Source organism: Teleopsis dalmanni, chromosome 2 (assembly GCF_002237135.1).
Source record: "Teleopsis dalmanni isolate 2A chromosome 2, ASM223713v2, whole genome shotgun sequence".
NCBI lineage: Eukaryota > Metazoa > Arthropoda > Insecta > Diptera > Diopsidae > Teleopsis > Teleopsis dalmanni.
The window spans coordinates 223,488,562-223,504,050 of record NC_051847.1 but is presented as its reverse complement, the minus strand read 5'-3'; the positions used below and the strand labels follow the sequence as shown (position 1 = coordinate 223,504,050).

Below are 15,489 nucleotides of genomic sequence, written 5' to 3'. Positions count from 1 at the left end.
TTTGTCCACATTTTTAATTTTAGTCCATATTGCTCATACTTTCACAGAATTATTTGGCTAAAAATTATACAATATACTTGTTTCGTAAAAAATTATCCACAATTTCAATTTAACTAAAGTTGTGTTGTTGTGGTGATTTTATAAATAAATATTTTATCTGAAATATTGAAAACATTTTTCTTGCTTGCTTTTAAAAATGCTAAATGCTAAATACTAAATACTAAATACTGAGATGTTAATTAATTTTCTAACGTAAAAAGAAAGAATTAATAATAATTAATTTCTGGTTTTAGTAAAATTTAAAATTGAAACAACAGGTTCCAATATAAAAATACTTAAGTGACAAAAAAGCAAAATGTGCTAAGATTTACACAAACACAAACACAAATAGAAACAGAAACACAAATACAAAAACAAAAATAAAATAGATGTTTTGTGAGTACGAGACTGTATCTTTTGCATTTGTATCTTTTCATCTGTATTAGTTTTATTATTTCTACAATGGTCAAGGCCATTTTGTTTTATTGTATAATAAAACAAATTTTTAACATAAAGAAATCAAAATTATTTGTATAATTAATTCCATTTTAAAATAAATAAATTTTTTTTATGAACTGAGACGGCGACATTATAACGATGATAATGAAGATGAATTTTTTGTAATGAATCTCAGAATGTTCCCTAAAAGTTATCTTACTAGAAACTTTACATATTAGTAAAGTGCGCAGTTGTTTTTTAAAATTTCGGAAATTTTACGGTCATTTTTAATAAATAATTTATATTAATAAATAATAGTTAATATAAAAATCCCCATATGTTTTCTGTACTTTAAGAATAATTAAAAATACTAATTTACTGCCAGATAATATTTGATTAATATTATAGTAAATTTATAAATTGATTAATATTTAATTAATCAAACATATTTTAAATAATCATTTTTTATACACTATATATTGTAAAGTATATATATGAAATGAATAATTACATTATTAAGTGATAAAAGAAAGTAAATAATGTATTATTATTATTTAGTATAAAATCTCTTTAGTTCGATAAAAAATAAATAATATTCTAATAGGATAAAAATTTATAAAAAAAGACTTTTCTCTTAAGTACCCATATTAAAGGGTAGTCGAAACCCATACAATAATTCTTCTTTTTTAAAAAAAATTTTAAATCGTACTGCAATTGGAATTGCTACTAGGTTAACCTTATGCATAATTTCACGTATTCTCATTTAATCAAATTTATTGATAATTTGATATCCACTGTCAGCAAGAAGCTTGGAATACCCTTCTTTGATGGTCGTAATCTTCGAATAATTTTTAAAGAAAATGCAATCGTTCAAGTGATGCGGATAACTTTTGAATACATTAAGGAATACATTTATCGAAGAAACATGTATTGTGTAGAATAGTAAATCACTAACAGAACAACTTCTTATCAAAATAACCGTAGGGAAATGCAACTGACTCATAAGTTGTTTATGGAGTCGGATCCAAATACATCCTTATATCTTTTATGCCTATATAGCACTACAGTTTGGACTTCTAATCAATGTAATCGTAGGGACATGCAACTGGCCCATAAGTTGTCTATGGAGTCGGATGCAAATACATCCTTACATCTTTTACGTCTATACAGTACTACAATTTGCTCTTTTTTTTTATACGTCATTTATTATATTTTAAATAGATGCACCGTTCTACTTGTTTGTAGTCGTATTTTAACGATCTCCTCCAACTTATTAAGGAAGGTCAACTAATGAGTCCTAATATATTCCTGCCACTTTTGGTCATACCTAAAATAAGCAACTAATTTCTCTGATTACCGAATTCTGTTATAGTTGTATGAGTGAGTATTAAAAAGGCTGACCATTTTATGGTCATTTACTGATGTTCAGCGCAAATGTACAATATTTTGTAAAATCGTCTGTGCTTGTAAATTTACAAAATCTTACAAGTAATATTCGTATGCTATAAAGTAATATATATAAAAAATAATTTATTATATTTAACTGCACACGTAATCCCAAACCCATACCTCACTACAAGTTCAAAATCAGAATCTATTCTGCATAATTTATATCAAATCTTATTTCTTTAATGTATCTATAATCAAGAACGTAGATAAGCGAAATTCTAACGTTGAAGCCTAAATGATAAAATGAAACTTTTTCTGGAAGGTACAAAAAACATATCTAGACAATCGAAGTTCTTGGCAAACTAAAAAACTAGTATTGAAATAATGAAATTATTCTTTTATACAATAAAAAATAAACTAAAATAAATAAAATTTTAATAAAATAAATAAACTTCTAAATGATGTATATAATGGGATTATTAAAAACTTATTATTAAGTTCTTATTTAAGCATTTGTTCACAAAGCAAGTGTTATTGCGGAATGGAATGAATCTTGTAGGTTATTTGTTTTTTATAAAATATATCTTAAAATTTATATCTTTAGACAATTCATTTTAATATTTTGGATCATAAATGAAGATATATCTAGTTAAAATTTATAAAATGAAATTTAATGATTATATTCAATTCAAAATGATCAATATTTATAATGTAATTTTTTTGAAGAATACATTCCTTTATCAAATAAAAGTAAAAAAGACAACAATTAAAAGATTCCAATATTATTATAAATAAACTAATATATCTTGACTTAATTTATTTGTGGCTTTCAATAAAAGGACTTATTTTTAACTTTTTTACATAACTACTCATAAGTCGACTATTTATTAAAAGAAAATATTACATAACAGTAATATTAAATGAGTAGAGAGAATAAGTGATTGGAAGTAATTTTAAAAGTAATTTTTTAAAATAAAATTTGATATAGTATATAGATCAAAATGAAGAAAATAATATTCAAAAATGGATTTAAGTAAACTGAAATATTTTTGAAATAAATTTCTAATTGTCCTTCGACCTTTGTATAAATATTGTAGGATCATACATATTGCTCTCATTGCCATATTAATGTCGTATAATCTATCATATATATCATCAACTAAACATTATGAAACTATATTTTAAAGTTAATATCTCTATACCTCTATCTCTTTTACTATACACACTCACGCATATTATGTATTTATGTTAAACAATATCATATAAAATATCAAATTAATATCATATAAAAATAATTTTAACAAAGTTTCGTTAAAATTTCTGCTCATTGTAAAAAACAATATCAATATCAATATCAAAATCAAAAAAAAAAAATAATCTTAAATTATTTAATAAATGTTTTTAAATAATATTTTTATAATATTTATAAATGTTGTTGTTGTATTTATTTATTGTATTGCTGCATTTTCTCATAAATTTTTTTTCTTTTTTCTTTTTTTTCATAAATAAAATATAAACAATAATTAAAAATATTATCGCACATTCAAATCCACCAAACCACCAACCACCAAAAAGGACTAAAAAGCATCTCATAACGTTGCGTGTTGCATTGCTTTCAGCGTCGAAATCACACAAAAACAAAAATTCAGAAAAATATCTTTAAGATTCGATAATCTAGAAAAATTATCCAAATCGAACATACCAAAAATAAAAGAATAAAGAAAACAAATTCTATATAGAAAAGAACAGTAATAAAAGCAAACAAGCAAGGCAAATAATTAACAGCCACTAAGCAAGTAACCAAAAATCATCATCATCAACTGTGGAACAGTAAGAACTGATTATAAAAAGAATCAGAGCACTTAAGAATCGATAAAACATATATTCGCATATATATATATATAAGGCGTTTGATCGTTCGTTCTTCCACAACGTCATCATCTAAAGCTTACATTATATATATACAGATATATAATACATAAATATATAATATACAAATACATTGTAACGCATCATCTGCAGGAAAGAGTAGTTACTTTCATTTTGCTTATCAGTTAAGAACAAAGAGGTTCTTTCGCTTCATCAATATTTGAGCAAAACTAGAGATACAAAAAATAAAGTTAAGAGGACAAGCCTCTTAACTAATTCAACAGTTGACTACAGAAGATTTTATTAAGAAGTTGACAGAGCTAAGCTCTAACATTCAAAATTGACGCGATTTCATTTTTAAAAATAAACAAAACGAAAATCAAAACCGAGCTAAAAATGGCTGAAGATGCCGCCATGGAAACTTGTCCAAGTCCTGAAATGGGTGACTCTAGAAAAAGGCCACTTGATTCCGATCCGGAAAATGAACAGTCAAAACGCTCACACTTTAGTTCTGGTAAGTTTTGAATAACTGCTATCATACTAATACTCTTCTTTTCTACTTCTCTCTCTCTATCTCTCTCTTTCCCTCTCTTGCTCTGTTACTCTATTTATCTGTTTTGCTCTATATCAAAACTAATCGTTATCTAAATCAGTCAGTTCGCGAGCTTAAGAATATCAGTATCAATCAAACTCTCTCTTGTTATCTTATTGTTAAACTTTATACATAATGATCGACATATTAAATTTTGTTTTTAATCGCGCTTCATTAAAGTTGTCTTTTTGTTTAATAAAATACCATATAATGTAATTTTTTAGTTTTTGGCATGATTAAGCGAAATATAGAATAAAAATAGCCAATCTACTTATAAAACTGTGCTTTTAATTGATAAATATTAAATTTCAGTTGCTTTTATGAGCGGTGGCTAAAAATTAATTTCAACATGTAAAGTTAAATTTAGGTACAATTAAATAGTGTATAAACACATAAAAAGTTAAGTTTCATTTTAGAATGAATTTTAAATTTAGGCTAAAAAATTTCAATTTTCACCAAAGGTTATTTTAAAATATTTAATTATTATTGTTTACTTATTTAAAAATTAATTATCTTTCACTTGATTTATTAAAATATTTAAATCATACATTGAAAATGTCATATCGTATATGCATTGCTCATTAAATTGAATTAATTTCAATAATGAAGTAAACTTTTTCATTACACTAACGCATGCACTCAGTGCTCAAAGAATAGAAAATAATCAGTAAAAAATTCTACGAAAAATTACAGAATAAAATTGAAAAAATATTTCTGTCGAAAATATCTATATAAATATATTTAATGTTGAAATAAATATATACTTAATTTTAAAAACGGTTTTTCTTATTACACTGGCAAGGCTATCACCATTTGACTTAATAATACTTAGTATTATGCTAGTCTTCAAATGTTACACATAAATCATTTTAACTTCACAAAGAGAATTTATAAAAAATAATTACTTTGTGAAGAAAATATCTACATATACTACATAGAACAGTTTCTACAGGAAAATTATAAAATTTTAACTTTGAAAGAACATAATTACATATATATGGGTTTCCTTTTTTTTTTTTGTTAAAATTTTGACTGCGTTAAATTGTTTTCTACATTTTCCGGCATTTTTTTTTGTGTTTTTGGTTTTTTTTGGCATGAAATCCACTAACCATTTCCCAGACTCACACATGTACAACTCAAGCACACACACACATGCATACAAATTTGAATACTCACTTGCAAAGCGAAACATCGAAACATCGAAGGACATTCCAATATAAGTTACTAACTAAAATTGTGAGATTTATATCCAAATTTTGACCTATTTTTGGAAATTTTCCCACTTACATCGGCACCCAGCACCGAGCACCGAGCTACAAGCATTTACATCAGCACGATAGTGCACAAGTATAAGTAATTGTATTATTCACTGTATTATATACCAATAATTGAAGTATACACATTGTATATACTCGTGCCATACATCCTTTCCGTCTTTGGTTAAATATCGTATATGTATACCCTTAATTGTAGATCCACAATAACGACATAACATTTGCATTCTTGCAGTTTAAATGCCATTGTATCATTTTTTTATACTGAACACATTATCTGTAATTGTTCGCCGGTTTAGTTTTCGGTTATAGTTTTTTTTACTTTTACTGATATTACAAGTTCTCAGTTTAAGGACAGTCGAAGTTTAAGTTTAGGTTATTGCTGTTTGTAAAAAGTTGGTACCAATTTTCCCTATCACTATTTTTGTATTTTAAATCAAATATGCTTTTTTCTGCATTGTATAATTAAATATTTCTAATTAATGAAAATGTTTTTAAATTTGCAATTTTAAATGGCGAAGTTGAAATTTTTATGTACTAGTACCATATGTTCTATTAAATGTACACAGTAAATTTTGTGGATACTGTAATTCTAATTGAAAGGATTACGATTTTTTTAAGTAATATAATAGATTAATAATTGAAACTAGTTCAGTGCAATAGTAAATACAAATAATCTTTTACAGAAATTGTCCTTTGTTCAATACTCGTAAATGTCATATATAACAATATGATTAACAATATTAATTGTCTTAATATCTTTTCCATGTGCAGTCCTTCCTAGTCGATCATAAAGAGCAGAGATTATATACTATTTTCCAATAAGCATTTTCCAATAAGCATTAAAGTAGATTGCCTTAATATCTTCTTCTATGTGTAACCGTCTGTACTCGATCATAAAGAACAGATATCAAATATATATGTTTTATCCATCAGTTTACTAAGTCTGGTGAAACTGAACTTGAGCCGTTTTTGTTAAAATTAAATAAGGAACGGGTTCTGTGTAATATACATTAGAAGGAATAAGAAAAGAAATCTCTAAAATTTTTTGGGATTAATCCCATTCTTTCGAATAGAGTGGTTTCAGACGTGAAATACTTAAAGTAAAAAGTTTACTTAAGTTTCGAATAATTGGGATTTTTGTACCATTAGAATACTTGCTGTAGAATACTTGCTGAAATAATAATAATTTATATATTAAAATGTTTAGATAATAAAAGGAATGATTCACCCTAAAAATTACTACGAATTACAGAAATTAATAAATTTGTATAATTTATTAATTATTTTATTATTATTTTATAATATTTAATAAGATTCAACTGTTAAATTTAAATTTAGTTTATATCGTTCTATAAGCTACGGCAATGTTTATATCGACATCATATTATTCTTTGATTTATTCTTTTTAATTTTTTCAAATTTAAATTATTCTCGTATATTATTAAATAAATAATGTAATAATAATATATATGTAATATCCAACGTATATAGCATATTTTTTGCTATAAAGGTTATCAAATCAAGTCAATAAAAAAAATTGAAACATTCACGCACATATAACATTAACGCTTTTAAAAGAACTTGACATATTTAATATTTTTCAAAAAAAAAAGTGTTAAAATATATAATTAAGATTTTTTCATTTATTAAATTATTAATAACCATTTGCATACTGGCTGTGATTTAATGTGATTCATGTACGTAACGTACTCAAATTTCGTTCTCAAAAATTAAATGGAAGCATTTATCTTGTCTAAGAATGCGCTGAATCAGACGAGAATGCAATAAAAGTAGGCAGTAAAATATGTGGTCCAAAGTGAGTTTATAAAAGCACTTCTGAATTGAAAAAGTTTTTGATTTTATTCATGAATGTAATCATTGCAGCCATTGCAAGTCATATCGAGTTATTGGTTAATAAAGGATAACTTTATTGATTAAAAACAATCATATTTGTTAAAACTAATTATTAAAATATTCTTATATATTGCTCACATTAAAAATTAAGCGCGACCAAATATAATTCCAGAATGTAGTATAAAATTTTATTTGTTTTCTTCACTTGTTACTAAGATATCATGTGTTTCTTTATTAATAGTAAAGAAAATTATTATTTAGAAATTACAATATTTATTCTTAGACAAAGGTTTACTAAGCATGTGGAGATTTCGTCATGGGATATATACAACAGATTTATGATTCTCCGTTATCTCACAGTGGTCTGCTCTGTTTAGAGATAGTATTTCCTTAATGAAGATACACTAACTATTTTTAAAATCAAATTGTATACATAGGTATAATGTTGAGGGATACACAATCTCTTATGTATACATTATTAATATCTTAGATCGCATTTTATGTATATCTTTTACAACTTCTGATCAATGCTAACTAATTTTCATCACTACTTAATTTAACTATAAAATTTAGTGTTATAATTCTATATAGTAAAATTTTAACTTCATCTCTTCAAACTGTCTGGTCATTCATATTTATATTTGAATAAAATATATATGGTGGGAGGTTGGGACAGCGCACTGTCCAACAAGTGGCCCCACTGAAGTGAAGGATTAGTTGAAGTAGACCACGAAACTACTTGGGTCCTTTTTCGTCCTAATTGTATAAAAAAATGTGATAATACATAACATATAATATTTTTTGTAGAGCTGCACAGAACTTCAAATACTAAATATTATTATTATTCATTGAAGAAAAGGAACTTATAGAGTCACGTTAAGAGAGCATTATAGTATTTAAGATCACGGTGTTATATACCATATTCACAATAATCACAATAATAATGCATTATATTTTAAACTATGATTGAATATTATAACGACTTCTATAATCGATCAATCAGTTATAATTCGATATTAAATTCATCCTACTTATCGACCTATCGCTGTGTGTGGTGGCTTTTTGTAGTGTAAGTATTCTACAAAGTGATAGAATTTACATACATATGTATGTATTCATGAGAAAATTTTTGGTAGACTTTAAGTGCATTTTCGAAGAAGATATGAGTCTCATTGTTACTGTCATAATAAAAGTAAAATCATTAAATATATACACAATGTGGTGAACAAGTGGGCTGAAATAAAATCTTAACGTAACATTGACAAACTATGAAAAAAGTATAAAAATAAATACCTATACGAATACAAAGAGTAGATAAGAAAAAATTAACAAGATAATGCCAAAACTAACGCCAACTACCTTAAAGCAAACACAAAAAAAAAAAAAAAAACTAAAAAAAAAATTTTAATAATAAAATCAAAGTAATAAACATTGAGTGACATTTCGTACCTTGAGATACATTTGATATCTTTGAAAAGTAAACACAAAGTCAATAACTGACTGTAATAATGTAATAAAAAACAGACTGTAATAATAAAAAATAGCAATGAAAACATAAAACAAAACATAATAATCGTTAAACAGATAGGCTGACGATTGACGGTCCAACAGATGGAAAGTCAAACTCATTGTCGTTTAGTTTCTCGCATTAATACACCTCAGTTTATTAGATGAAACGAATTACTGTGCCAATACAAATAAATTTAAGTATAAAATATACGAATATTAACAAAATGAGAAAAAAATATACTACAGAAACAACAGATACCAAAGATCATATTTTAGCGATCGCTTCATCACACACTGAATGCGCTCTGTCGATGTGCGGTAATAAGCAAATCACAATTGCCTTGCCGCCGCCGTTGTGTAAAAGAGATTTGTTAGATGCGGCGGGCAGTCATTGAGGCTTGCAGGTGGCAGAGGCATGCCATGCTGTTTAATAAGTCATAAGTCGCAAGCCTTAAGTCGGCAAACGAGCTTTCAAGCGCGTCAAGGTGAGCTTCTAAATATGAAAAGGCAACGACAGCAAAAAAAATCTCAGTCAAATGCGTACAGATAGAGCAGGTTTTCTAGTCTTAGGAGAATTCTTTGCTAACGGCTACGCTTCTGTGAGAGAAGTGAGTAAAATATGACTGGTATTAGTAAACGTCGGTGAGGCGGGTTGTGTTGGTTGTGTGTAGTTGTTAGATAGTCTATTGTATATAAGTATTTTTTTTGGAGTACCTGTCATGAAAACACTTGAAATTTGAATTTTTTTATTCATCAAGAAAAATTCAAAATTCAAAATTTTTGCTGTTTTTGCGTTTGAGATAAAGGCGCTAATGCTTGAAAATCATGTTTTGACTGCCATTTTATTGAAATACTATTTTTTTTTTTTTTTGAAATACTTTAACTTGTGTTTATAAGTAGGGTGTTGGAGAGTATTTCATCTTTTGCCATAAATTAAGTAAATAGTTGCGATGAGTATTTGATACTTTGACTTTTCATTAAATGTATTAATTTTCAAACTGCATTTTAAACAACTCTTCAAGCTTACATTTTTGAATTTTTGGATTTAACAAATTTTTATTCTATAAACCCGTAAATTATTCGAGGTTTGTGTTGTTGTTTTTTGTTTTGTTGGTTGATACAAGGAAGCGGCTTACAGAGAGATATGTAAAGAGCTTAGTTTTATAAAAATTAAGTAATGGAAGAATGGTTGGTTTTAAGCAATAAATTAAACAATTTTAAGCTTAGTTTATTGAAGAAACTGGTTGTATTGAATACTTCAATTAATTTATCAAAAATTCACTCAATTGTATTACAAATTTTACAATATTTTTAACAGGGTGTTGTGTGTATATTGAATTTTTATAAAACTAAATTATTACAAGATTGAACACTCATTATGTTATTATTATTGTTACGGAAAGTGGCACTGCGACCGACGGGTCTATTGTGTCCCCTTCTGGACTTAGAGTAGGTTATTAAGCTCTGTTGCGTCAATAAAAAGTAGTATAGAACCTATTTTACAGAGTTTTATTGCCTCTTACCTAAGAATATACATTCCCAGAAGTCTAGAAGCGCAGGGCATTCTAACACCATATGTGAGACCGGCTCCTCATTATCTTCACTTAATCTACAGTTTGCTTCCGTAAGTATAGGTGGTATTTATAAGGTGGTATTTTAGTTTACAGTGCCCTGTGAAGAGAGTACGTGTTATTTTACATTTTCGTTTTTCTCAAAATATTACCTCCGTTTATAAATCAATATGTTAATGCTTCTGTTTAGAAAATGACCATTTAGAACAATTTTATAGAACAATATTTGTTGACTATATTTTACAAACATTCTCTATGAAATGTAAATTATATTTTGAAGTTAAAAATATATTTTGCTCTAATTGAATAGATATAATAAAATGTGTCTGCACTAAAAATATATTATTTTGTTGTGCTGAAATGTTTACTTTTTAACTTCTTGAAACAATTTGATTTTACTTTTTTTACTCTTTAGTAATTATTTATATTAAATCTATTTTAAAAAAAACTTAACGTGATAGCTTTAGTTGGGGTTTTCGATCTCTCATTCATGTTTTTGATCGTTTACTTTAGTTATTGATCATATAAGACTGGATCTCTCAATGTATGATTACGTTCAGTTTCGTAATGATCGTATAATCATATATTCTTAAGCAGTTCTGCATTTGATTCTTACATTGCTAGGATCATCATATATTTCACTATTGCTTCTATTATTAATAAAACTGATTTTCTATATTTCTCATAAAATTGTGAAAATTTGCATAAATTTATCATCTACTCTTAAGTACTTGAGCATTCAACAACTTATATTGTTGGGATCATCATATATTTCCCTATTTCTTCTATTATTATAAAAACCAATGATGTGTTTTTTTTATAAAACGTATTAAACGAGTTATTGCCGAGTGAAAAACTTTATAGATTTTATATACAGGCTAGCATATATTTGAAATCCCTGAACTCACATTGAAATGTTGCTTTCAATTTCGTTACTAATAATGTTATACTATTGCTAAGATCATTATATATGTTATTATATGTTATTTCAATGAATAAATATATACTAAATATTGTTATTCATATTAAGATTGCTAAATTGAAAATATTATCAAACTAATCACTGTTGGGTAACATTAAATAAATTAAAAAAACAATAAATAATTGAGATTATTATGCAATACAAACTCACTCTACGTATTTTTTTATCTGATCTATTAATTATTTCAATGGCAAATCTATCTTTAAATTTCGTTATAATATTTTTTAATTGATTTTTTTAATTTATATTTTTCATCTTCCAAATAAAATTTATTCACAACTGCAACTGTACTCGTACACAAATTTGATGATGTCATTCCAATTTCCAAAATAACCGCAGTCTAATCGTATATATGTACTTGTACCCTGTATAATTGCAGTGTACAAATTGTATAATTTATTTGCATGTATAAATGAGTAATTATAAATTTCTATCTACAATTTTAGTATAAATTCTAAATTTTAAATACGTATTAAAACTTGTTTTCATTGAGGTTGCATCATTGCTCGTCGGTATATGTTTTTAATTATTATTTTATTTCTTATATTATATTGAGTGATCTGCTATATTCTGTTATATACCGCAGGTGGATTATGTGCTAACTACAAAAATTTACAAATTATGAATATAATTTTTCAATCTTAGAAATATTAGTTCATAACAAACTGACATACTGACTGACTAACTTCTTCATTTAGCTGGCCTCCCTATCTGTAGTACAGGTTTACTGGTTTTATACGAGTATTCAAGTTCCGTCTGCGTGCACGTTTTTTGAGAAGATGATCGCACTTGTCTTTCGGGTTTGGATTTCAAATTAGCATCTCCAAAATGCTTCACCTATAAAATCATTTTAAAAGTTGTTTTCTATGATTTTTAGTTTCGCTTTTCATAAAATCACAAAATCACAAAATCTAATATTATCTAAATACAAAAATATGCATACATTAATTAAAATTCAATTTTAAAAACATTTTTCTACATAAATATATACATATATTAAAATTTTTTTTTTATTGTTTGAATAGTATTATTTTTTTAATAATTTGTTCTTATAAAATCATAATATTAGCATATTTAATTAATAAATCGAAAAATTACTATCAAGTATTTTTAACAATGATATGTAGTTTGAGTTGCATTTATAGATTGCAATAACAAAGTCTGAGGGTCAATGTTAAAAACTCTTTTTTTTACGTTCTTCAGTTAATGTCAATAATCAACAAATTATTAATAATTTAAATAACGTTAAAGTTACGTTTGTTTAGCACGTAGTCAAGCTTTTGACGTTGAATACAATTAAAATTATTGTATTAAATGAATTTATATAAAATAACATTTGTATGTAATTAGTTAAGTTTCGTGTACTTACAACACAGAACATTCTAGAATAACGTAATCTAAATCAAAAGATCTGTTTTGTACATATACAGGGTGGCTGAATTAATTTGTACATTTTCAGTTTACCCTTATCCTTACCAATATTCCTTTACCAATACAAAATCCCTTTCCTTTCATAGAGTGTAATTTCTTTTTAAAGATCTGTGAAAATTTATTTTTTTGTTTTTTTGTTTTTTTTTTGTTTTTTTTTGTTTTTTTTGTTTTTTTTGTTTTTTTTTGTTATCACCTCGTTTTCGTATATATCAGCTGAGATGCAATACAAACTTCATTCACTTCGCACCGTAACTTTCCGAATCTTTCAAGAAACGAAATATTAATTTATATTAAGGCGTTCGAAGCTGCTAATATCAGAATTAACACCCTCTTTCATTAACGGGTACAGAAGATGAATATAGACGTTAGAGAATGATTCTTTCATCATCATCGTCTTAAAATTCCCGTCTCTTGTTATTAGTAGTATCATCAAAATAACCAATCAGTGTTATTAGTTATTAAAGTTATTAGTGTTATTACTTAGTAAATGATGAGTTATCTTCAGTTTGTATAATAAAATATATTGTTGTAATAATAGTATTTGTAATAATCCATTACAGTATATTCCATTGGTTTATTTTATGTATAATTAACATATAAAAAGTTAAATAGAATATATCGGATTGTTGATCACTACGCTAAAATAATGTATATATATTTTTTATAATTCCTTCCAGCAATGCTGTACCATCCTAAAGTTTTTGAACATATAACATATAAACAGTTAAATAGAATATATCGGATCGTTGATCACTACGCTAAAATAATATATATATATTTTTTATAATTCCTTCCAGCAATGCTGTACCATCCTAAAGTTTTTGGGTTTTGTTGTGATAATGCTACATAATTTATTATTAATTTACTTACTTTACTTATTTGGCTATTACAGACGTGAGTCGTCCTTGACTGCGTTCAGTAGCCTCCGCCATTCAGTCCGATCTGAGCTTGCTGTCGCCATTTGTTTGTACCGAGTGCTTACATATTGTTGATCATCCAGTTATTTCACCGAAGACACGAACATTCTTTACTGCATCTTTCAACAAACACCTTTCTAACCGAAGCACTTTCTTATACAGCTCATTGTTCCTTCTAATTCTATACTCATTGCTAATGCATAGATCTCAAAAAAAATCTTTCCGCGTATGCTTCTAGAGCCTTCTCCTCATTTAGAATCAGGCATTTTACGTTGTATGCTCTTCTCTCTCCCTAAATTATTCTAATTTAGAATCTTGTTACAACTGATATATACGAGTACTATTTATATTGTATATAATGCGTTATATAGAAGATCACCAATGTTGTATGTAGCGTTTTGGTTTACAAGTCTTATATTTTGGGGTCAATACAAAATATAATTAATTGGGAAAGGAAAAGAGATTGTGAATCGTGTGCTAAAACTTCTAAAATTCCTAAGTCTACTTTTTAAAATTTTTTAATGGAATTTAATGATCAGAAAGTTATTCGGGGCAAGTAAAAAATTCAAAGTATGTTTCAAGCATTTTTAAATTCTTCAAAACCGAATATGAATTTGGATCCTTTTAATAAATATTTCTAATCTGAAATCATTTAGTAAGAGTAATGCATATTTTCATTTATATAGGACAAAAAACATCTTTGTAGTTAAGTATATTTGAATATAAACATAAATTTTGGAATGTATAAAGGCATATATACCCAACAACAATCATAATGCGTAAATTACAACAACAAAATGTAAAGGAATAAAAAAAATATATATGAAATGAAATTAAAATAACATAGCAGCTTTACAGGAAATGGAACTTATTTTACCGACATGCGCTCACGCGAATTAAATGGGTGTTATGTGCATATATACGCATATGTATATATATATATATATATTTATTTATATATGTGGATTCATAGATGCATGCATATGTTTGTAGGAGATGTCTTATATAACACCAGAAACCAAAAAAAAACTAAATTTTACTGCAGCCGAGTGCAATAATTGCTTCAAATACAGTAATATCAATAACAACAGCCACAGTTACAGCTGCGTCGTTAACAGCAAGTAACGTCAACGTCAGCAACAACAATAATAATAATAAAATTTACTGTGCAGTGCTATGCATGCTATGCTATATATGTGTAGATGTCACACAATACGTGCAAATTTTGTTTTTCCATTCAAAAAACACTAAAATTGCATTAAAACTGCAGTTCCGCCACTGGCATAGCTACCGACTTTAGCTTATCTCGTGGTTGACACATAACTTCTAACATGCTGACGTTAACAGCAGAGTTGACCTACTTCTTATTACATTTACTTAATACTTAATGCTGTGTGTGTATGCGTGACTGCGCGCGTGCATTTATACAAACGTAACTTAACTTTTTCATTTACATACTTCCTTCCGGATCTCTTTTTCTTTCATTTTGTTATTCATAGCATTTCTGCTCATTTCGTTTTCGTTATTGTCCTGCGCATAAGTTTATTACTCTTTCATACTTTCTCCTACTTGTATATGCATGTTCTTTCTCTTGAAAGCTCTCCGCACTACCGCTTACAAA

General features: G+C 26.7%; 1 protein-coding gene across 9 annotated transcripts in view; it reads left to right on the top strand.

The window, feature by feature from the left end:
• LOC119682122 (RNA-binding protein Nova-1) overlaps window positions 1-15,489 on the top strand; it is a 70,340-nt gene that overhangs the window by 24,688 nt on the left and 30,163 nt on the right. For 5 of the 9 annotated variants that reach the window (XM_038095485.1, XM_038095486.1, XM_038095487.1 and 2 more), the window contains one exon: window positions 3,442-4,249. The exons of 3 other annotated variants lie outside the window; for them this stretch is intronic. In XM_038095485.1, the coding sequence (XP_037951413.1) occupies window positions 4,132-4,249 (118 nt within the window). In that variant the 5' untranslated portion in view covers window positions 3,442-4,131. Of the gene's footprint in view, window positions 1-3,441; window positions 4,250-15,489 lie in introns of those variants that run through there. One more of the 9 variants, XM_038095475.1, reaches the window with a different exon arrangement.